Source organism: Oncorhynchus kisutch, unplaced genomic scaffold (assembly GCF_002021735.2).
Source record: "Oncorhynchus kisutch isolate 150728-3 unplaced genomic scaffold, Okis_V2 scaffold3953, whole genome shotgun sequence".
Taxonomy (NCBI): Eukaryota; Metazoa; Chordata; class Actinopteri; order Salmoniformes; family Salmonidae; genus Oncorhynchus; species Oncorhynchus kisutch.
Window position 1 is genome coordinate 234,552 of NW_022265898.1, and position 24,919 is coordinate 259,470.

Here is a 24,919-nt window from a genome sequence, read left to right on the forward strand (position 1 = left end):
CATCCATCACTATTCAACACTACAGCCATCACTATTCAACACTACAGCCATCACTATTCAACACTACTAAGGACTACAGCCATCACTATTCAACACTACAGCCATCACTATTCAACACTACTAAGGACTACAGCCATCACTATTCAACACTACAGCCATCACTATTCAACACTACTAAGGACTACAGCCATCACTATTCAACACTACTAAGGAGTACAGCCATCACTATTCAACACTACAGCCATCACTATTCAACACTACAGCCATCACTATTCAACACTACAGCCATCACTATTCAACACTACAGCCATCACTATTCAACACTACAGCCATCACTATTCAACACTACAGCCATCCCTATTCAACACTACAGCCATCACTATTCAACACTACAGCCATCACTATTCAACACTACAGCCATCCCTATTCAACACTACAGCCATCACTATTCAACACTGCAGCCATCACTATTCAACACTACAGCCATCACTATTCAACACTACAGCCATCACTATTCAACACTACAGCCATCACTATTCAACACTACAGCCATCACTATTCAACACTACAGCCATCACTATTCAACACTACAGCCATCACTATTCAACACTACAGCCATCACTATTCAACACTACAGCCATCACTATTCAACACTACAGCCATCACTATTCAACACTACAGCCATCCCTATTCAACACTACAGCCATCACTATTCAACACTACAGCCATCACTATTCAACACTAGCAGCCATCACTATTCAACACTACAGCCATCACTATTCAACACTACAGCCATCCCTATTCAACACTACAGCCATCCCTATTCAACACTACAGCCATCACTATTCAACACTACACGTAGTAAAGACTACAAAGGATCCATTGAGTACAGGAGGAGATTATTAAAACTGACCGTGCTCTTTCTAACGTAGAAAAATGCTACAGAGTGTTGTGAATTGAACAAATCTCAGCGTCGATTCCAAAAGAATGCTTCGAGTTCCAACACGGGTTCAATCCATCACTTGTAATTAATGAGGCTGAGCAACAGTGAGAAGTACACAAACGACATAGCTATTATTCTCTCTTTGATGACGTCGTCAGTACTCACTGTAGGTCTACAACATGGGGTTTCAAGGCACAACTTATCCTATGATTAATAACAGCTGAAAAATATAAGAATATTTATTATTCCTTAAAACAAAAAAAATCATTGCTACAGATACATCTTCCAAACCTCATTACAAACACTTAAATCATTAGGCAAGCCGCGGGGGGGGGGGGGGGGGGGGGGGGATATCACAGAGCTCTCTGGTTAGTAGTCCCAGACTCCCTGTGAAAGAATGAAACGGAAATTGGGTGCTTTGGCCAGACATAAATAATTCATCAGTACCGCCTCCTCCATCGCTCCCTGTCTCCAGCTTCTGTAGTGATACAACCAAGGCTTTATTATCCCTGTCTGCCTAAAATATCCAGTCATCCACCTCTCCTCTCCTAAACCTCTCCACTCCTCTCTCCTCCTCTCCTCTTCTCTTCTTTCCTAAACCTCTCCACTCCTCTTCTCTCTCCTCCTCACTCCTCTCCTCTCTCCTCCTCTCCTCTCTCCTCTCCACTCCTCTCCTCTCTCCTTCTCTCTCCTCTCTCCTCCTCTCCTCTCTCCTCTCCACTCCTCTCCTCTCTCCTCCTCTCTTAAACCTCTCTCCTCCTCTCTTCTCTCCTCTCATAAACCTCTCTCCTCTCCTCTCCTCTCCTCTCCTCTCCTCTCCTCTCCTCTCCTCTCCTCTCCTCTCCTCTCCTCTCCTCTCCTCTCCTCTCCTCTCCTCTCCTCTCCTCTCCTCTCCTCTCTCCTCCTCTCCTCTCTCCTCTCCACTCCTCTCCTCTCTCCTTCTCTCTCCTCTCTCCTCCTCTCCTCTCTCCTCTCCACTCCTCTCTCCTCCTCTCTTAAACCTCTCTCCTCCTCTCTTCTCTCCTCTCATAAACTCCTCTCCTCTCCTCTCCTCTCCTCTCCTCTCCTCTCCTCTCCTCTCCTCTCCTCTCCTCTCCTCTCCTCTCCTCTCCTCTCCTCTCCTCTCCTCTCCTCTCCTCTCCTCTCCTCTCCTCTCCTCTCCTCTCCTAAACCTCTCTTCTCTGTAGTACCATATTGTCAGGATGATAGAGTACTGTAATTGTTAGTATTAGATGAGAACAAAACCAAAGCTAACAGCTAATCTGGATGATCCATTTAAAGCTGGAATAATTTTTTATTTATTTTTACCATTTCAGCTGTCGCGCTAGCGGTTCGCTCCTAACAGATTCACAAATCCCTGCACTTGCCAGGACAGGCCTGCTCCATCCGTGGCTAAAGCCAGTCTGAGAAACGCGCTAACATACATTTGTGCTATGAAACTAAATAAATACGGTTCTGTGTGTTATGGGCCAGCTGGGTCTGTGTGTAATGGGCCAGCTGGGTCTGTGTGTTATGGGCCAGCTGGGTCTGTGTGTTATGGGCCAGCTGGGTCTGTGTGTTATGGGCCAGCTGGTTCTGTGTGTTATGTGCCAGCTGGGTCTGTGTGTTATGGGCCAGCTGGGTCTGTGTGTTATGGGCCATCTGGTTCTGTGTGTTATGGGCCAGCTGGGTCTGTGTGTTATGGGCCAGCTGGGTCTGTGTGTTATGGGCCAGCTGGGTCTGTGTGTTATGGGCCATCTGGTTCTGTGTGTAATGGGCCAGCTGGGTCTGTGTGTAATGGGCCAGCTGGGTCTGTGTGTAATGGGCCAGCTGGGTCTGTGTGTTATGGGCCATCTGGTTCTGTGTGTTATGGGCCAGCTGGGTCTGTGTGTTATGGGCCAGCTGGGTCTGTGTGTTATGGGCCAGCTGGGTCTGTGTGTTAGCAGAAAGAAAGAGACCATTCTTACAATACTGTAAATCACACAGTGATATTCCACTGGACTCCCGTGTCGAAACACAAGAGCATCTCGACCTTGGAACAAAACATAAACATCCTTCAAAAGGCTTGTTCTTACTGAGACAGCAACTACCATAACTGTTTCCCATGCTCTCTCACGAGGCTAACGACCTGGGCCTATTTAACATAAAACATCAACCTCCATATTTAATGGACAAGCGTATCGTTTCACCAGGATAAGCCAATATGAGTTCTTTATTCCATGAATGTACTGTAGGTGTCCAGTAGCTGTGGACTCAGGCAGCTCGGAGCCAATGCCTGCAGTGTAGGTGTCCAGTAGCTGTGGACTCAGGCAGCTCGGAGCCAATGCCTGCAGTGTAGGTGTCCAGTAGCTGTGGACTCAGGCAGCTCGGAGCCAATGCCTGCAGTGTAGGTGTCCAGTAGCTGTGGACTCAGGCAGCTCGGAGCCAATGCATGCAGTGTAGGTGTCCAGTAGCTGTGGACTCAGGCAGCTCGGAGCCAATGCCTGCAGTGTAGGTGTCCAGTAGCTGTGGACTCAGGCAGCTCGGAGCCAATGCCTGCAGTGTTGGTGTCCAGTAGCTGTGGACTCAGGCAGCTCGGAGCCAATGCCTGCAGTGTAGGTGTCCAGTAGCTGTGGACTCAGGCAGCTCGGAGCCAGTGCCTGCAGTGTTGTACTGTAGGTGTCCAGTAGCTGTGGACTCAGGCAGCTCGGAGTGTTGACTTTCCTTCCTACTAAACGGGGCCAGAAGCAACAGCGTAATCACTAAAATAATCTGTTTCTGAGACACACCCTGCTTTCAATCTCACAGCGGGGCGAGGACAACAGCCAAACAGGGCTGACATGTTCCCTGGCCTGAAAACACACTTTATCTAACCCAATCGACTGTATATTGGATATATGCCATCCATAAACATTGTGAACTATGACCCCCCCCCCCCCCTTTGGCCAGAGAATCATGTAGGCTTACGTAAACACATGGTAGTCGGGGTGGCAGGGTAGCCTAGTGGTTAGAATGTAGAGGTGGCAGGGTAGCCTAGTGGTTAGAGTGTAGAGGCGGCAGGGTAGCCTAGTGGTTAGAGTGTAGAGGTGGCAGGGTAGCCTAGTGGTTAGAGTGTAGAGGCGGCAGGGTAGCCTAGTGGTTAGAGTGTATATGCGGCAGGGTAGCCTAGTGGTTAGAGTGTAGATGCGGCAGGGTAGCCTAGTGGTTAGAGTGTAGAGGCGGCAGGGTAGCCTAGTGGTTAGAGCGTTGGACTAATAACCGGAAGGTTGCAAGTTCAAATCCCCGAGCTGACAAGGTACAAATCTGTCGTTCTGCCCCTGAACAAGGCAGTTAACCCACTGTTCCTAGTCCATCATTGAAAATAAGAATTTGTTCTTAACTGACTTGACTAGTTAAATAAAGGTAAAAAAATTGTCGTAAACAACTATTTTCACCGTATGCATGATTCCATTTCCAACCAGCTGTTAAAGGTTGCTGTCCGATATGTCATTTATTTTACTAGAGAAATTTGGAACATTTTGAACCCCATCATACTGAACCCCATCATACTGAACTCCATCACACTGAATCCCATCACACTGAACCCCATCATACTGAACTCCATCACACTGAATCCCATCACACTGAATCCCATCATACTGAACCCCATCACACTGAATCCCATCATACTGAACCCCATCATACTGAACCCCATCATACTGAACCCCATCACACTGAACCCCATCATACTGAACCTCATCACACTGAATCCCATCATACTGAACCCCATCACACTGAATCCCATCATACTGAACCCCATCACACTGAATCCCATCATACTGAACCCCATCACACTGAATCCCATCATACTGAACCCCATCACACTGAATCCCATCATACTGAACCCCATCACACTGAATCCCATCATACTGAACTCCATCACACTGAACCCCATCATACTGAACTCCATCACACTGAACCCCATCCCACTGAACCCCATCCCACTGAACCCCATCATACTGAACTCCATCACACTGAATCCCATCATACTGAACCCCATCATACTGAACCTCATCATACTGAACCCCATGCCACTGAACCCCATCCCACTGAACCCCATCATACTGAACACCATCATACTGAACACCATCATACTGAACACCATCATACTGAACTCCATCACACTGAATCCCATCATACTGAACCCCATCATACTGAACCCCATCATACTGAACTCCATCACACTGAACCCCATCCCACTGAACTCCATCATACTGAACTCCATCATACTGAACACCATCATACTGAACACCATCATACTGAACCCCATCCCACTGAACCCCATCATACTGAACCCCATCATACTGAACTCCATCACACTGAACCCCATCCCACTGAACCCCATCCCACTGAACCCCATCATACTGAACTCCATCACACTGAATCCCATCATACTGAACCCCATCACACTGAACACCATCACACTGAATCCCATCATACTGAACTCCATCACACTGAACACCATCATACTGAACCCCATCATACTGAACCCCATCATACTGAACCCCATCATACTGAACACCATCATACTGAACACCATCCCACTGAACCCCATCATACTGAACACCATCACACTGAATCCCATTATACTGAACCCCATCATACTGAACACCATCATACTGAACACCATCATACTGAACACCATCATACTGAACCTCATCATACTGAACCCCATCATACTGAACCCCATCCCACTGAACCCCATCCCACTGAACCCCATCCCACTGAACCCCATCATACTGAACCCCATCATACTGAACACCATCATACTGAACTCCATCACACAGAATCCCATCATACTGAACCCCATCATACTGAACTCCATCATACTGAACTCCATCACACTGAACCCCATCCCACTGAACACCATCATACTGAACTCCATCATACTGAACACCATCATACTGAACCCCATCCCACTGAACCCCATCATACTGAACCCCATCATACTGAACTCCATCACACTGAACCCCATCCCACTGAACCCCATCCCACTGAACCCCATCATACTGAACTCCATCACACTGAATCCCATCATACTGAACCCCATCACACTGAACACCATCATACTGAACCCCATCATACTGAACCCCATCACACTGAACCCCATCATACTGAACCCCATCATACTGAACTCCATCACACTGAATCCCATCATACTGAACCCCATCATACTGAACCTCATCATACTGAACCCCATGCCACTGAACCCCATCCCACTGAACCCCACCATACTGAACACCATCATACTGAACACCATCATACTGAACACCATCATACTGAACTCCATCACACTGAATCCCATCATACTGAACCCCATCATACTGAACCCCATCATACTGAACTCCATCACACTGAACCCCATCCCACTGAACTCCATCATACTGAACTCCATCATACTGAACACCATCATACTGAACACCATCATACTGAACCCCATCCCACTGAACCCCATCATACTGAACCCCATCATACTGAACTCCATCACACTGAACCCCATCCCACTGAACCCCATCCCACTGAACCCCATCATACTGAACTCCATCACACTGAATCCCATCATACTGAACCCCATCACACTGAACACCATCACACTGAATCCCATCATACTGAACTCCATCACACTGAACACCATCATACTGAACCCCATCATACTGAACCCCATCATACTGAACCCCATCATACTGAACACCATCATACTGAACACCATCCCACTGAACCCCATCATACTGAACACCATCACACTGAATCCCATCATACTGAACCCCATCATACTGAACCCCATCATACTGAACACCATCATACTGAACACCATCATACTGAACCTCATCATACTGAACCCCATCATACTGAACCCCATCCCACTGAACCCCATCCCACTGAACCCCATCCCACTGAACCCCATCATACTGAACCCCATCATACTGAACACCATCATACTGAACTCCATCACACAGAATCCCATCATACTGAACCCCATCATACTGAACTCCATCATACTGAACTCCATCACACTGAACCCCATCCCACTGAACACCATCATACTGAACTCCATCATACTGAACACCATCATACTGAACCCCATCCCACTGAACCCCATCATACTGAACCCCATCATACTGAACTCCATCACACTGAACCCCATCCCACTGAACCCCATCCCACTGAACCCCATCATACTGAACTCCATCACACTGAATCCCATCATACTGAACCCCATCACACTGAACACCATCATACTGAACCCCATCATACTGAACCCCATCACACTGAACCCCATCATACTGAACCCCATCATACTGAACCCCATCACACTGAACAGCATCATACTGAACCCCATCATACTGAACTGCATCATACTGAACAGCATCATACTGAATCCCATCATACTGAACCCCATCATACTGAACCCCATTATACTGAACCCCATCATACTGAACCCCATCACACTGAACCCCATCATACTGAACCCCATCATACTGAACCCCATCACACTGAACAGCATCATACTGAACCCCATCATACTGAACTGCATCATACTGAACACCATCCCACTGAACCCCATCATACTGAACCCCATCACACTGAACAGCATCATACTGAACCCCATCATACTGAACACCATCCCACTGAACACCATCATACTGAACCCCATCATACTGAACTCCATCACACTGAACACCATCATACTGAACCCCATCACACTGAACCCCATCATACTGAACCCCATCACACTGAACCCCATCACACTGAACACCATCATACTGAACTCCATCACACTGAACACCATCATACTGAACTCCATCATACTGAACACCATCATACTGAACACCATCATACTGAACTCCATCATATTGAACACCATCATACTGAACACCATCCCACTGAACCCCATCATACTGAACACCATCATACTGAACACCATCCCACTGAACCCCATCATACTGAACACCATCATACTGAACTCCATCACACTGAACCCCATCATACTGAACTCCATCATACTGAACCCCATCATACTGAACTCCATCATACCGTTCTGAGCAGCTGCTCTAATAAAGTGTCATCATTCCCTCCTTCTCAGTGCTGCTTATTCTCTAATTCAAACCAGAACTTTCCTCTGGCTGGCTTGACTGGGGAACTCCTCTCCTCTCGGCTGTTCTGCTCTGCTCTCTTCCACCCTCCTCTTCCATTCCTATCGTCTCCTATCTCCTCCCCCCTCCCCTTCCATTCCTATCCTCTCCTTCTCCCCTCTCCTATCTCCTCTCCCTTCTCCACTCCTCTCGTCTTCGCCTCTCCTCCCCCCTCCCCTTCCATTCCTATCGTCTCCTATCTCCTCTCCTTCTCCCCTCTCCTATCTCCTCTCCCTTCTCCTTTCTACTCCTCTTCTCCACTCCTCTCATCTTCGCCTCTCCTCCCCCCTCCCCTTCCATTCCTATCGTCTCCTATCTCCTCTCCTTCTCCCCTCTCCTATCTCCTCTCCCTTCTCCTTTCTGCTCCTCTTCTCCACTCCTCTCGTCTTCGCCTCTCCTTCCCCCTCCCCTTCCATTCCTATCGTCTCCTATCTCCTCTCCTTCTCCCCTCTCCTATCTCCTCTCCCTTCTCCTTTCTGCTCCTCTTCTCCACTCCTCTCGTCTTCGCCTCTCCTCCCCCCTCCCCTTCCATTCCTATCGTCTCCTATCTCCTCTCCTTCTCCCCTCTCCTATCTCCTCTCCCTTCTCCTTTCTGCTCCTCTTCTCCACTCCTCTCGTCTTCGCCTCTCCTCCCCCCTCCCCTTCCATTCCTATCGTCTCCTATCTCCTCTCCTTCTCCTATCTCCTCTCCCTTCTCCTTTCTGCTCCTCTTCTCCACTCCTCTCGTCTTCGCCTCTCCTCCCCCCTCCCCTTCCATTCCTATCGTCTCCTATCTCCTCTCCTATCTCCTCTCCCTTCTCCTTTCTGCTCCTCTTCTCCACTCTCGTCTTCGCCTCTCACTCTCACCTATCCTGAATCTACAGAATAATTCTGACAGAATGGTCTCATCTCATTCTTCTCCTCAGTGGATCATCTCATGTGGTTGCCATATGCTTGCCCATGTTGTTAGCTGTTAGCTGTTAGCTGCCACAGAGTGAATCAACAGAATCAACAGAAGATGTTACTTTTAACAGATGGTTGATAAGTCCTTTTGCAACTGAGGAGACATCCTCCAAGATCTCTCTCTCTCCTCCAAGATCTCTCTCTCTCTCTCTGTCTCTCTCTCTGTCTCTCTCTCTATCTATGTATCTCTCTCTCTCTCTCTCTGTCTCTCTCTCTCTCTCTCTATGTATCTCTCTCTCTCTATCTATGTTTCTCTCTCTCCACAGCTGTTTCCGCAGGCAAATTACCTTGCATAGTCTTAAATGCAACCGACAGTAAACAGTCAAACAGTCAGGTGAACTAACACACGTCAGAGTAATACATGTTACTTCGTGTACTGGGATGTTTCACTTCCTGAGCAGTGTGTGTGTGTGTGTTCTCGTGTCTGTCTGTGTGTGTGTGTGTGTGTGTGTGTGTGTGTGTGTGTGTGTGTGTGTGTGTGTGTGTGTGTGTGTGTGTGTGTGTGTGTGTGTGTGTGTGTGTGTGTGTGTGTGTGTGTGTGTGTGTGTGTGTGAGTGCATACGTGTGCGTGTGAGTTCATGTGTGTGTGTGTGTGTGTGTGTTCTCGTGTCTGTGTGTGTGTGCGTGCATACGTGTGCGTGTGTGTTCATGTGTGTGTGTTGCCTATAAGACAATGTGTGTGGTCTAATCTAAAGGAGATCACATTGGGTGTGTGAGAAGACAGCAGGTAACAGAATGTCCCCAGCGTGGACTGTCCTCGGGGTTAGGGTAGGGGTAAGGGTAGGGGTAAGGGGTAAGGGGCTAGAGGTTAGGGGTTAGGGTAGGGGTTAGGGGTAAGGTTAGGGGTAAGGAGCTAGAGGTTAGGGGTTAGGGTAGGGGTTAGGGTAGGGTTTAGGGGTAAGGGGCTAGAGGTTAGGGGTAAGGGGCTAGAGGTTAGGCGTAAGGGCAGGGTAGGGGTTAGGGGTTAGGGGGAAGGGGTTAGGGGTAAGGGCAGGGTAGGGGTTAGGGGCTAGGGGTTAGGGGTAAGGGGTAAGGGGTTAGAGGTAAGGGGTAAGGAGTAAGGGGTTAGGGTAGGGGTAAGGGGTTAGGGGTAAGGGGCTAGAGGTTAGGGGTAAGGGGCTCGAGGTTAGTGGTTAGGGGTAAGGGGCTAGAGATTAGGGGTTAGGGCAGGTTAGGGGTAAGGGGCTAGAGGTTAGGGGTAAGGGGCTAGAGGTTAGTGGTTAGGGGTAAGGGGCTAGAGATTAGGGGTTAGGGGTTAGGGTAGGGGTAAGGGGCTAGAGGTTAGGGGTAAGGGTAGGGTAGAGAGCGTTATGACCAAGGAGGAAGGGCTAGGGAGGGAATCAGGACCAGGTAGTTCTGTAACAGAGGGGAGAGGTCTCTATGAACGACCAGGTAGTTCTGTAACAGAGAGGAGAGGTCTCTATGAATGACCAGGTAGTTCTGTAACAGAGAGGAGAGGTCTCTATGAACGACCAGGTAGTTCTGTAACAGAGAGGAGAGGTCTCTATGAACGACCAGGTAGTTCTGTAACAGAGGAGAGGTCTCTATGAACGAACAGGTAGTTCTGTAACAGAGAGGAGAGGTCTCTATGAACGACCAGGTAGTTCTGTAACAGAGAGGAGAGGTCTCTATGAACAACCAGGTAGTTATGTAACAGAGAGGAGAGGTCTCTATGAACGACCAGGTAGTTCTGTAACAGAGAGGAGAGGTCTCTATGAACGACCAAGTAGTTCTGTAACAGAGAGGAGAGGTCTCTATGAACGACCAGGTAGTTCTGTAACAGAGGTCCAGCCATCAGGGGAGAGCCGAGGGGGTTTCCTGACAGGGGCCTCCAAGCAGGAAGCAGCATAGTTACAGTAGTGCACTATATAGGGAATAGGGTGCCAATTGGGATGCATGCCTTTGTTTTCCAATAACTACAGTATTTTGATTCATCAGTGGGCTTATTTTATTTATTAAACCAGGCAAATCCTTATTTACAATGACGGCCTTCCCCCGGGCCAAACCCTGACGAAGCTCGGGCCAATTGTGCGCCGCCCTATGGAACTCCAAAATCACGGCCGGTTGTGATACAGCCTGGAATCGAACCGGGGGTCTGTAGTGACGCCCCTAGCACTGAGACGCAGTGCCTTAGACTGCTTGCGCCGATACCAAAACATTCTCATCTTGTTTGAGTTAGGGTATTGCAAGTTTGACTATCGCAATATCATGGACCATACCACAATCTAAGAGACACTGCAATGAAGCCACAAGCTCCAACAAGCCTCCAACTGAAAACATCTGTGGGCATCGTGTGTTGCTATGGAGGTGAGGCAATCCTCCACTGAGGCAAACAGAACAATAACAGGTTGGTTTCTCCCTGGTATTGTCTGCATCCCTGTCTGTGTTATTCAGTTGTTATAATTCTTGTTTTAATTCTCTAAAAAAGTTTGTGTTCTTAACTCTTGACACATCGGTCAGAAATGGCTTTAACTCCCTAATTGACATGCCTGTACACCAATCAGCTAGTTCTCCACCCAACCAGGAAACAAGAGAAGCTTCAAATAGAATGTTAAATGTAGCTGTACCTAGGAGACAGCAGCAGCACAGCATGGGGGGCTCTCTGCACCAGAACAATGTGTGGTAAATCCTGGCTCTCCCTCCCGGATACACAGGAAGGCAGGAAGACAGGGAGAACAGCCTCCATGCTGGCAGATAGAAGTCCTGGACAGTATGTGGATCCACAGGGAGGCAGGAAGACAGAGGGAACAGCCTCCATGCTGGCAGATAGAAGTCCTGGACAGTACGTGGATCCACAGGGAGGCAGAGAGAACAGCCTCAATGCTGACAGATAGAGGTCCTGGACAGTACGTGGATCCACAGGGAGACAGGAAGACAGAGAAAACAGCCTCCATGCTGGCAGATAGAGGTCCTGGACAGTACATGGATCCACAGGGAGGCAGGAAGACAGAGGGAACAGCCTCCATGCTGGCAGATAGAAGTCCTGGACAGTACGTGGATCCACAGGGAGGCAGAGAGAACAGCCTCAATGCTGACAGATAGAGGTCCTGGACAGTACGTGGATCCACAGGGAGACAGGAAGACAGAGAAAACAGCCTCCATGCTGGCAGATAGAGGTCCTGGACAGTACATGGATCCACAGGGAGGCAGGAAGACAGAGGGAACAGCCTCCATGCTGGCAGATAGAGGTCCTGGACAGTACGTGGATCCACAGGGAGGCAGGAAGACAGAGGGAACAGCCTCCATGCTGGCAGATAGAGGTCCTGGACAATACGTGGATCCACAGGGAAGCAGGAAGACAGGGAGAACAGCCTCCATGCTGGCAGATAGAGGTCCTGGACAGTACGTGGATCCACAGGGAGGGAGGAAGACAGAGAGAACAGCCTCCATGCTGGCAGATAGAGGTCCTGGACAATACGTGGATCCACAGGGAAGCAGGAAGACAGGGAGAACAGCCTCCATGCTGGCAGATAGAGGTCCTGGACAGTACGTGGATCCACAGGGAGGCAGGAAGACAGAGGGAACAGCCTCCATGCTCGCAGATAGAGGTCCTGGACAGTACGTGGATCCACAGGGAGGCAGGAAGACAGGGAGAACAGCCTCCATGCCGCCAGATAGAGGTCCTGGACAGTACGATCCTGGAAAGATCCCTGCCAGGTACAGTATCTTATATACAGTGTTCCTACATTACCACCAACATCAACGGACTTGGGACTTGTCAGTAACAGTTTCACATACTGTTAATATGCTTAGGCCTACCAGTGACACAACCTGACAATACACATGGACTGTATTTCACAAGCATTTATGATGTGAGTTACAGAGTTACAGTCTATATAGTAGTTATGTATTGTGAGTTACAGTAAGGTATTGTAGTTACGTATTGTGAGTTACAGTAAGGTATTGTAGTTATCTATTGTGAGTTACAGTAAGGTATTGAAGATATGTATTGTGAGTTACAGTAAGGTACTCTAGTTATGTATTGTGAGTTACAGTAAGGTACTCTAGTTATCTATTGTGAGTTACAGTAAGGTATTGAAGATATGTATTGTGAGTTACAGTAAGGTACTCTAGTTATGTATTGTGAGTTACAGTAAGGTATTGAAGATATGTATTGTGAGTTACAGTAAGGTACTCTAGTTATGTATTGTGAGTTACAGTAAGGTACTCTAGTTATCTATTGTGAGTTACAGTAAGGTATTGTAGTTATCTATTGTGAGTTACAGTAAGGTACTCTAGTTATCTATTGTGAGTTACAGTAAGGTACTCTAGTTATCTATTGTGAGTTACAGTAAGGTATTGTAGTTATCTATTGTGAGTTACAGTAAGGTATTGTAGTTATGTGTATTCTATGGCTGATTCAATCTGTCACACCTCGCTCCTCAACCTCATCATAATGGATAATGACAGGCTTCAAGGCATGCAAGCATTGTCTGAATTCTTGCCATGCCTCCTAGGTACACAGTTGAATGTTTCTGATTGGGATAACTGCAGGCAGGGTACGGAAAGAGATGGGGGGGGGGGTGTTAGGAGTGACAGTTAGAGGCTCATGTCAAACATCATGTTGTAGCTGTAGACTTGAAGACACCATGCTGCGGTCACATGTCGCTTCGCCATCGCCCCTGGCAACCAGATGGGTATCATACGCATTACATAGTATACCGCATGTCAAAATGTGTCCATGCCTGCTCACTGAAGACTGTACCCATAACTGATAGGAAAGCATGTCTCTACCGGCATTACCTCTCTCTCTCTCTCTCTCTCATGTCGGCCCAGGCTAAGGCTATTGAGCAACTTTCTGGGAAAAACAGCCGCTTCTTCTGTTGTAACAAACGAAATTAATGAATCAACAGGGGAGAGGGGGGAAAAAAAGATGCTATGTTGTAAAAGGCTTTGCTCCACTAAACCCGCATAGTGGTTGCCGTAACAGGCGCCTCGGGTTGAAAGACAGGGAGGGTAGCATGCCTCTCTCACACACACGCATACCTGCTTTAATAATCAATCTCTCTATGCCAATGCAAAGGTATCACGTTTATTATAATGAAACTGGCACAGACAGCTAGGCTAAATGTACACCATGTAATTCGTAACATAGCCTACTGTGAATCTTTCCATCGATCCATAATGTGAAGGAACGCAATCAGCTGGTGAAGAAAACCACCGCATTTCAATACTGTCAATCTTGCCGTTTTTCGATCGCTAAATCATATGCCACAATGACAACAACAACAACAAAACACCTTCAATCAACACGAAATCATGTAAAAACCATTCCTCTTACCGTAGTGGTTCCACAATTATATCCAGTATTCGTGTCCGTGACTAGAGAGCTCAGGGGAAAACCTAAGGATGGTCATGAACCGTAGCCGACTACACGGTTTCTTATTAAAAATCTTGTCCAGCCACTCATCGAAAATCATCCAGTTCTGTTAATCTGAACGTAACTGCTGCTGTCAGTGAATATCCCCGGTCCTCTAGTCCCCGGTCCTCTTGGCCCCGCTCCCCTTCCCCGCTGTCTGGGCACGCCTCCCTACCTGCCGCTGCCGAGGAGAGAGAGCCGCCTGGCGCACAGCTTTATTACGACATGCGCGCAATAATGACACCCTGGGGAATGGATCAACTAGATTCAGCCGAGGGAAGATGTTGTTCTGGAGCGGATAGACAGAGAGGCCGGGAACATAATTACAAATCATTTGTAGACTGCAAAGTGATCGCAAGAAGCACAAATATATATAATATTTGACTAAAACATATTTATTTCAAACCATGCTTACATCTGTTTGGCTATAGAACATATCTATTACAGTTTCCCCCAATCCTTAACACACGTTTGGTGAAACTACATCGCGTGTACTCCAAACTAACAGTTAGCCAATTTCCCCAAAACCTCACAGACATCTTGCAAAACCATGTACTCTCTGCTCAAAGTGAAACTCTGTTTTACCAATGAGACATGCGCACATCAAAGGAATCTAACTTAGTGACGACCCAGACCACACTAATGTGGTCTAATGTGGCAATATTCAAAACACTACGGTTTTCTTTACCATCGCTAACATCCTTTTGTCCAATCTGTAGTCGCATTTTCAAAAGTCTATAAACACAATCAGCACAACATCTGTCTGTTGTGGACAATACCATGAACACAATTCATGTCGTTTTCACAGAATATGCAGTCAATTAACGCGTTTCTAAAAATGCTTACATTTTCTTTACATACAAACTTACCCAATAACAACATCATGGATCTTTCTTGTCTTATTTACAAATGCTTTGCACACAGCATGTCAGACATGAAGACCTGATGTTCAAAACCTCAAATATAGAATAAAGTCTCTACTTCTGCAACAACAGCAGCTCAAAAACTGTATTGAAACAGCTGATCAGCATTTTTGAATGAACTGATCATTGACACAATAAGAAATAGCTGATTTACTGTAAATTGTGTAAAATAGACCAACCACAGCTGATTCCAATCTCAGTCGGAGACATAGCCAGGTGTTGAAGCTCTTTCAGTTACATGGACAAACACAGTAAAAAGAGCTCTTTGTATTGATTTAGTTCAATGTGGATAGAGAACAACACAGAGGAGCAGAGAGAGAACAAACAACATCAGGACCACGGAGAGGAGTAGTTGGACCAGGGAGAGGAGTAGCTGGACCAGGGAGAGGAGTAGTTGGACCAGGGAGAGGAGTAGTTGGACCAGGGAGAGGAGTAGTTGGACCAGGGAGAGGAGTAGCTGGACCAGGGAGAGGAGTAGCTGTACCAGGGAGAGGAGTAGTTGGACCAGGGAGAGGAGTAGTTGGACCAGGGAGAGGAGTAGTTGGACCAGGGAGAGGAGTAGTTGGACCAGGGAGAGAAGAAGCTGGAACAGGGAGAGGAGTAGTTGGACCAGGGAGAGGAGTAGCTGGACCAGGGAGAGGAGTAGTTGAACCAGGGACAGGAGTATTTGGACCAGGGAGAGGAGTAGATGGACCGGGGAGAGGAGTAGTTGGACCAGGGAGAGGAGTAGTTGGACCAGGGAGAGGAGTAGCTGGACCAGGGAGAGGAGTAGCTGGACCAGGGAGAGGAGTAGTTGGACCAGGGAGAGGAGTAGTTGGACCAGGGAGAGGAGTAGTTGGACCAGGGAGAGGAGTAGTTGGACCAGGGAGAGAAGAAGCTGGAACAGGGAGAGGAGTAGTTGGACCAGGGAGAGAAGTAGCTGGTCCAGGAAGAGAAGTAGCTGGTCCAGACAGAGGAGTAGTTAGACCAGGCAGAGGAGAAGCTGGACCAGGCAGAGGAGTAGTTAGAAATTGAAATCAAATCAAATGTTATTTGTCACATACACATGGTTAGCAGATGTTAATGGTCACATACACCTGGTTAGCAGATGTTAATGCGAGTGTAGCGAATTGCTTGTGCTTCTAGTTCCGACAATGCAGTAGTAACCAACGAGAGACTGGTGAAAGAGTCCAGTCTAATACCATGGTCTATCACTGAGAGAGACTGGTGATAGAGTCCCCCCTAATACCATGGTCTATCACTGAGAGAGGCTGGTGAAAGAGTCCAGTCTAATACCATGGTCTATCACTGAGAGAGTCCAGCCTAATACCATGGTCTATCACTGAGAGAGACTGGTGAAAGAGTCCAGCCTAATACCATGGTCTATCACTGAGAGAGTCCAGCCTAATACCATGGTCTATCACTGAGAGAGACTGGTGAAAGAGTCCCCCCTAATACCATGGTCTATCACTGAGAGAGACTGGTGAAAGAGTCCAGCCTAATACCGTGGTATATCACTGAGAGAGTCCAGCCTAATACCATGGTCTATCACTGAGAGAGACTGGTGAAAGAGTCCAGCCTAATACCATGGTCTATCACTGAGAGAGACTGGTGAAAGAGTCCAGTCTAATACCATGGTCTATCACTGAGAGAGTCCAGCCTAATACCATGGTCTATCCCTGAGAGAGACTGGTAAAAGAGTCCAGTCTAATACCATGGTCTATCACTGAGAGAGACTGGTAAAAGAGTCCATTCTAATACCATGGTCTATCACTGAGAGAGACTGGTGAAAGAGTCCAGCCTAAATCTCAGACGGTCAACCCTGGCTTCCATGATCCAGAATTGTCACCAAACCAACGGGTCTGTGGTTGACTATACGTTCCTCTTCGATAGAAAACATGTGCTGGTGTTTTTAAAAGATGATTCGATATTGAGTCGGGTTTGCTGTTTTGAGAGAGTTAGTGTACGTAGAGTTGTATTTTGAAATGTAGAGTTGGTATTTAATGAACAAAATATGTTTTTTTGAGTAGAAAATGAACTATTTGGCTAATTGTGTGACGTAGGGGTGTTGCTGTGTTAAGAGTTTAGTAAAGCTATCTTAAATATAGGTAAAGCCTGTTATCAATTGTAAAAAAAACTTTAATATGAGAATCTATTTCAGTATAAAGACTAAGATGGTATTGTTATACTGTATATTGTTTGTGTTTACTCTAACAGGAAAGGAAAACAAATGAGAAAAACATGTGTTTTATATTTCAACATGTCTCAATACATGTCAAACAGCAGTAAACACAGTAAACATGTAAACACTGTAAACACTGTAAACATGTAAACACTGTAAACACTGTAAACAGAGTAAACACTGTAAACACTGTAAACACAGTAAACACTGTAAACACTGTAAACACAGTAAACATGAAAACACAGTAAACACAGTAAACACTGTAAACACAGTAAACACAGTAAACACTGTAAACATGAAAACACAGTAAACACTGTAAACATGAAAACACTGTAAACACTGTAAACACAGTAAAAATGAAAAAATACAGTAAATGTTTTTGGGGTATGTGAAGGAAGAAAAATAGGCCTATACTGTTTATTTATTTATTTTACCTTTATTTAACTAGGCAAGTCAGTTAAGAACAAATTCTTATTTTCAATGACAGCCTAGGAACAGTGGGTTAACTGCCTGTTCAGGGGCAGAACGACAGATTTCTACCTTGTCAGCTTGGGGGTTTGAACTTGCAACCTGGGGCGGCAGCGTAGCCTAGTGGTTAGAGCGTCGGACTAGTAACCGGAAGGTTGCGAGTTCAATCCCCCGAGCTGACAAGGTACAAATCTGTCGTTCTGCCCCTGAACAGGCAGTTAACCCACTGTTCCCAGGCCGTCATTGAAAATAAGAATTTGTTCTTAACTGACTTGCCTGGTTAAATAAAGGTAAAATAATAAAAAAAATAAAAACCTTCCGGTTGCTAGTCCACCGGTCTAACCACTAGGCTACCTGCCGTCCCTACACTCTAACCACTAGGCTACCTGCCATCCCTACACTCTAACCACTAGGCTACCCTGCCGCCTCTACACTCTAACCACTAGGATACCTGCCGTCCCTACACTCTAACCACTAGGCTACCTGCCGTCCCTACACTCTAACCACTAGGATACCTGCCGTCCCTACACTCTAACCACTAGGCTACCTGCCGTCCCTACACTCTAACCACTAGGCTACCTGCCGTCCCTACACTCTAACCACTAGGCTACCTGCCGTCCCTACACTCTAACCACTAGGATACCTGCCGTCCCTACACTCTAACCACTAGGCTACCTGCCGTCCCTACACTCTAACCACTAGGCTACCTGCCGTCCCTACACTCTAACCACTAGGCTACCTGCCATCCCTACACTCTAACCACTAGGCTACCTGCCGTCCCTACACTCTAACCACTAGGCTACCTGCCGTCCCTACACTCTAACCACTAGGCTACCTGCCGTCCCTACACTCTAACCACTAGGATACCTGCCGTCCCTACACTCTAACCACTAGGCTACCTGCCGTCCCTACACTCTAACCACTAGGATACCTGCCGTCCCTACACTCTAACCACTAGGCTACCTGCCGTCCCTACACTCTAACCACTAGGATACCTGCCGCCTCTACACTCTAACCACTAGGATACCTGCCGTCCCTACACTCTAACCACTAGGCTACCTGCCGTCCCTACACTCTAACCACTAGGCTACCTGCCGTCCCTACACTCTAACCACTAGGCTACCTGCCGTCCCTACACTCTAACCACTAGGCTACCTGCCGTCCCTACACTCTAACCACTAGGATACCTGCCGTCCCTACACTCTAACCACTAGGCTACCTGCCGTCCCTACACTCTAACCACTAGGCTACCTGCTGTCCCTACACTCTAACCACTAGGCTACCTGCCGTCCCTACACTCTAACCACTAGGCTAGCCTAGGCCTATACTGTCCTGTATATGAAATCAATTGTATGGAAGAGAAACTGTCGAAGTACAGTAAAATCATAAATCAAGAAACAAATACTCCATTCGAAAACAAAAATCAGTCACGTCTGTTGTTTTGGTCCGGCACACAGATGTTCATCAACATCACAGGCGATATTCTCCTCGGCCAGACAGAGGGGGAAATATCATCTGGCATGACTCATCCTCCCCTCCAAGGACTCTGCTAGAATGTCTCCACAGGCCATTGCTGTGGTTGTGTGGTCCACGGGTGGCATGGCGGAGAACCCCATTGTGGCTCATAGCTGGGTATATGGCGGTGGAGGACCCCATTGTGGCTCATAGCTGGGTATATGGTGACAGGGTGGTGGAAGACCCCCATTGTGGCTCATAGCTGGGTATATGGTGACAGAGTGGTGGAGGACCCCATTGTGGCTCATAGCTGGGTATATGGTGGCATGGTGGCAGAGGACCCCATTGTGGCTCATAGCTGGGTGTATGGTGACAGGGTGGTGGAGGACCCCATTGTGGCTCATAGCTGGGTATATGGTGACATGGTGGTGGAGGACCCCATTGTGGCTCATTGTGGTACCTGGAAACATAACAATTTAGACAATAGGTTGCAACGAGCAACGCACGTTGAAAGTGATAGCAATAAAATAACATTAGAATTGAATTCAAATAACATTAGAATTCAATTCAAATAATATTAGAATTAATTTCCAAGAACCTTAGAATAAATTTAAAATAACATTAGAATTCAGTTCAAATAACATTAGAATTAATTTCCAAGAACCTTAGAATGAATTTAAAATAACATTAGAATTCAGTTCAAATAATATTAGAATTAATTTCCAAGAACCTTAGAATGAATTTAAAATAACATTAGAATTCAGTTCAAATAATATTAGAATTAATTTCCAAGAACCTTAGAATGAATTTAAAATAACATTAGAATTCAATTGATGATCAAATAGCCAGGCCTGTATTTGAATTCTGTTGTGTCAGTATGGGCCTATGTCCATTTAATTAATAAACCGTCATACAAAATCTATTATTATTATTCATATTATTATCATTAACATTTCAAATCTGTCCTACATTAATGCCCATAGTATTATTGTGCAGCCCCATAGAGGTTGACCTGCAGGTCTTTAGGTCTTTGTCTATCTGTCACGGTGTGTAGCCTATCCATGACATGCTGATCACTCTCAACTATTGCAGAGGGAAGAGTAAATCCTTCATCTGCTTGGTTTTATGGCCTCATTTAGCCTGACTTGTTTCCACAGGAGGACTTTGGATCCCGTGCAGGAAAACGTCATTTCACTGTACATAGAGGAGGTACTGAAAAGAGTTGGGACAATAAAACATGTTGTTTATCATACGATGGCCTTCATGGTGTCTCTGATGTTTCCATTGGCTGTGTCTGTTGCTGTGTGTGTGTGTGTGTGTGTGTGTGTGTGTGTGTGTGTGTGTGTGTGTGTGTGTGTGTGTGTGTGTGTGTGTGTGTGTGTGTGTGTGTGTGTGTGTGTGTGTGTGTGTGTGTGTGTGTGTGTGTGTGTGTATTACTAGTGACTACTCTGTATCTTGTAAAATTATGTTTTATCATACCCGTGGTATACGGTCTGACATACCACGGCTGCCAGCCAATCAGCATTCAGGGCCGGAACCACCTAGTTTGTAATAACAATTAGAGACTGATATTGACTATCTGGTTAAAGACATGTAATGATGCCTGAAGGTGTGTTGTAGCTTATTAGCAATTATTTATGTGGAATAAACAGTAGATCCTTATTTCTTCATTTGGAACAAACTGCGCCACATGCTGAGCACTCAGTCCTCAGGTATATTTATTTCCCCTTTTGGTATTAATCAGATGCCTCTCCCATTTACGATGTTTGGGAATACGTTATCAGCTCTATGACAACCATCTCTCTCTCTTTCCTGACTAAAGTTCACCCTCGTAATCTAGAGGTGTTTTATAACCTACAGGCTAGTCACGCCTGTCCTCTCCTCAGACCATCACGCCTGTCCTCTCGTCAGACCGTCACGCCTGTCCTCTCCTCAGACCTTCACGCCTGTTCTCTCCTCAGACCTTCACGCCTGTTCTCTCCTCAGACCGTCACGCCTGTCCTCTCCTCAGACCATCACGCCTGTCCTCTCCTTAGACCGTCACGCCTGTCCTCTCCTCAGACTGTCACGCCTGTCCTCTCCTCAGACCGTCACGCCTGTCCTCTCCTCAGACCGTCACGCCTGTCCTCTCCTCAGACCGTCACGCCTGTCCTCTCCTCAGACTGTCACGCCTGTCCTCTCCTCAGACCGTCACGCCTGTCCTCTCCTCAGACCGTCACGCCTGTCCTCTCCTCAGACCGTCACGCCTGTCCTCTCCTCAGACCGTAACGCCTGTCCTCTCCTCAGACCGTCACGCCTGTCCTCTCCTCAGACCGTCACGCCTGTCCTCTCTTCAGACCGTCACGCCTGTCCTCTCCTCAGACCGTCACGCCTGTCCTCTCCTCAGACCGTCACACCTGTCCAATCAGTGGACTGTAACTCCTATCCTGTCTTTGGGACACCAGAAGGGTAGATGGTTACAGCCTACTACTCTGCTATTGAAGCTGATTCGGAGAGTTACAGAACCAATAAGGGTTTGGACGTCTTCATCTTCTTCTTCATCGGTGTGGCTGGAATATTGTGACAATGCCCTCCACCAAGAAGGCTCTGCATTTTCTGGGTAGCGCGCTGGCTACTACGGTGTCCGTGGCGATTTTAGGTTATGGGATGTCGACAGAATGGGCCGTTTCCAAAATGCTTTGCTCTGGACATGAAAACATTTTCACCAACGGCTCCGCCAACATATCATATGAGCTTTTCTATGGGGTGATCGCCAGAGGTTCTTGTCCAGTGTTCGGAGGTGAAAAGACAATTCAAGGTATATTTTAATCGTGCTCTACCACTGTCCCTCTATACATGTGCAGAAAGGTTCTGTGTTAACGTTCTAGAACGTTGACTTCATACTGTAATAAAGCAACAGTGTAAGTGTGAAGTTCCCTAGATGTTATTGTTTCTAGTTATGTTTCATGTCTGTACCGCTACTTGTGTTTCTAGTTATATGTTTCATGTCTGTACCGCTACTTGTGTTTCTAGTTATGTTTCATGTCTGTACCGCTACTTGTGTTTCTAGTTATATGTTTCATGTCTGTACCGCTACTTGTGTTTCTAGTTATATGTTTCATGTCTGTACCGCTACTTGTGTTTCTAGTTATGTTTCATGTCTGTACCGCTACTTGTGTTTCTAGTTATATGTTTCATGTCTGTACCGCTACTTGTGTTTCTAGTTATATGTTTCATGTCTGTACCGCTACTTGTGTTTCTAGTTATGTTTCATGTCTGTACCGCTACTTGTGTTTCTAGTTATATGTTTCATGTCTGTACCGCTACTTGGGTTTCTAGTTATATGTTTCATGTCTGTACCGCTACTTGTGTTTCTAGTTATATGTTTCATGTCTGTACCGCTACTTGGGTTTCTTGTTTTGTTCATTTATTTATTCAATTCACTCCCCCGGAACTTGCTGTCCCGACTCCCAGCGGATACGTTACAGGGGTTCTTCAGCTGTGCCTTTAGGGTAAACCCTTTGTTGGTTCCCCGGTAGAACCCTTTTTTGGTTCCATATAGAACTCTCTGTGGAAAGGATTGTTCATAGAACCCAAAAGGGTTCTACCTGGAACCCGAAATTGATTCTTCAAAGGGTTCTCCTATGGGGACAGCGAAAATAACCCTTTTAGGTTCTAGAAAGAAAACTATTTGGGAAAAAAGGGTGCTAAGATATCTATACCACAATTCCGCCCTTGGTAGAACCATAATACTAGTGTATATTCCTAACCTGACTGTTCTAGTTCTGTCTGTGTAGTGGTAGAACTCACCATAATACTAGTGTATATTCCTAACCTGACTGTTCTAGTTCTGTCTGTGTAGTGGTAGAACTCAACATAGTGAGTGTATATTCCTAACCTGACTGTTCTTGGTCTGTCTGTGTAGTGGTAGAACTCACCATAATACTAGTGTATATTCCTAACCTGCCTGTTCTTGGTCTGTCTGTGTAGTGGTAGAACTCACCATAATACTAGTGTATATTCCTAACCTGCCTGTTCTTGGTCTGTCTGTGTAGTGGTAGAACTCACCATAATACTAGTGTATATTCCTAACCTGCCTGTTCTTGGTCTGTCTGTGTAGTGGTAGAACTCACCATAATACTAGTGTATATTCCTAACCTGACTGTTCTTGGTCTGCCTGTGCAGTGTTTGAGAAGTTGGCAGAGACAGGTGGAGCTCCTCAGATCCTCCATGGCATAGTGATCACCCTCCTGGCCCTGTGTCTGCTCTGCTCTGCTGGCAGCATCCTCATCACTCTGTACAACAGCGTCAGTAACCCCTACCAGACGTACATGGGACCCATAGGGCTCTACACATGCAGCTCTGGCAGTGGTAAGATGAATAAAGTTCACATCAATTTGTTCAATCAATCAAGCAAAAAAAGAGGGCAGCCCATCAGCGGCACACCTGAAGGTTGTGGGATCAAACCCTATTTAGTCCCGTATGAAATACCTGAAGGTTGTGGGATCAAACCCTATTTAGTCCTATATGAAATACCTGAAGGTTGTGGGATCAAACCCTATTTAGTCCCGTATGAAATACCTGAAGGTTGTGGGATCAAACCCTATTTAGTCCCATATGAAATACCTGAAGGTTGTGGGATCAAACCCTATTTAGTCCCGTATGAAATACCTGAAGGTTGTGGGATCAAACCCTATTTAGTCCCGTATGAAATACCTGAAGGTTGTGGGTTCAAACCCTATTTAGTCCCATATGAAATACCTGAAGGTTGTGGGATCAAACCCTATTTAGTCCTATATGAAATACCTGAAGGTTGTGGGATCAAACCCTATTTAGTCCCATATGAAATACCTGAAGGTTGTGGGATCAAACACTATTTAGTCCCGTATGAAATACCTGAAGGTTGTGGGATCAAACCCTATTTAGTCCCGTATGAAATACCTGAAGGTTGTGGGATCAAACCCTATTTAGTCCCGTATGAAATACCTGAAGGTTGTGGGATCAAACCCTATTTAGTCCCATATGAAATACCTGAAGGTTGTGGGATCAAACCCTATTTAGTCCCATATGAAATACCTGAAGGTTGTGGGTTCAAACCATATTTAGTCCCATATGAAATACCTGAAGGTTGTGGGTTCAAACCCTATTTAGTCCCATATGAAATACCTGAAGGTTGTGGGATCAAACCCTATTTAGTCCCGTATGAAATACCTGAAGTTTGTGGGTTCAAACCCTATTTAGTCCCATATGAAATACCTGAAGGTTGTGGGATCAAACCCTATTTAGTCCCATATGAAATACCTGAAGGTTGTGGGTTCAAACCATATTTAGTCCCATATGAAATACCTGAAGGTTGTGGGATCAAACCCTATTTAGTCCCATATGAAATACCTGAAGGTTGTGGGTTCAAACCCTATTTAGTCCTATATGAAATACCTGAAGGTTGTGGGATCAAACCCTATTTAGTCCCATATGAAATACCTGAAGGTTGTGGGTTCAAACCCTATTTAGTCCTATATGAAATACCTGAAGGTTGTGGGATCAAACCCTATTTAGTCC

At 46.3% G+C, this 24,919-nt stretch overlaps 2 protein-coding genes across 2 annotated transcripts in view; one reads left to right on the forward strand and one right to left on the reverse strand.

Annotated features, from left to right (window-relative positions):
* LOC109884467 (receptor-type tyrosine-protein phosphatase epsilon) overlaps nt 1–14,534 on the reverse strand; it is a 150,904-nt gene extending 136,370 nt beyond the window's left edge. The window contains exon 1 of the mRNA XM_031821276.1: nt 14,297–14,534. The gene's annotated coding sequence lies outside the window, so the exon portion shown is untranslated. The remainder of the gene's footprint in view (nt 1–14,296) is intronic.
* Nucleotides 14,535–21,589: 7,055 nt separating this feature from the next.
* The window catches only part of LOC116372471 (clarin-3-like), a 9,737-nt gene continuing 6,407 nt past the window's right edge, over nt 21,590–24,919 (forward strand). Inside the window, exons 1-2 of the mRNA XM_031821274.1 lie at nt 21,590–22,178; nt 23,546–23,731. Of these exons, the coding sequence (XP_031677134.1) occupies nt 21,947–22,178; nt 23,546–23,731 (418 nt within the window). The 5' untranslated portion in view covers nt 21,590–21,946. The remainder of the gene's footprint in view (nt 22,179–23,545; nt 23,732–24,919) is intronic.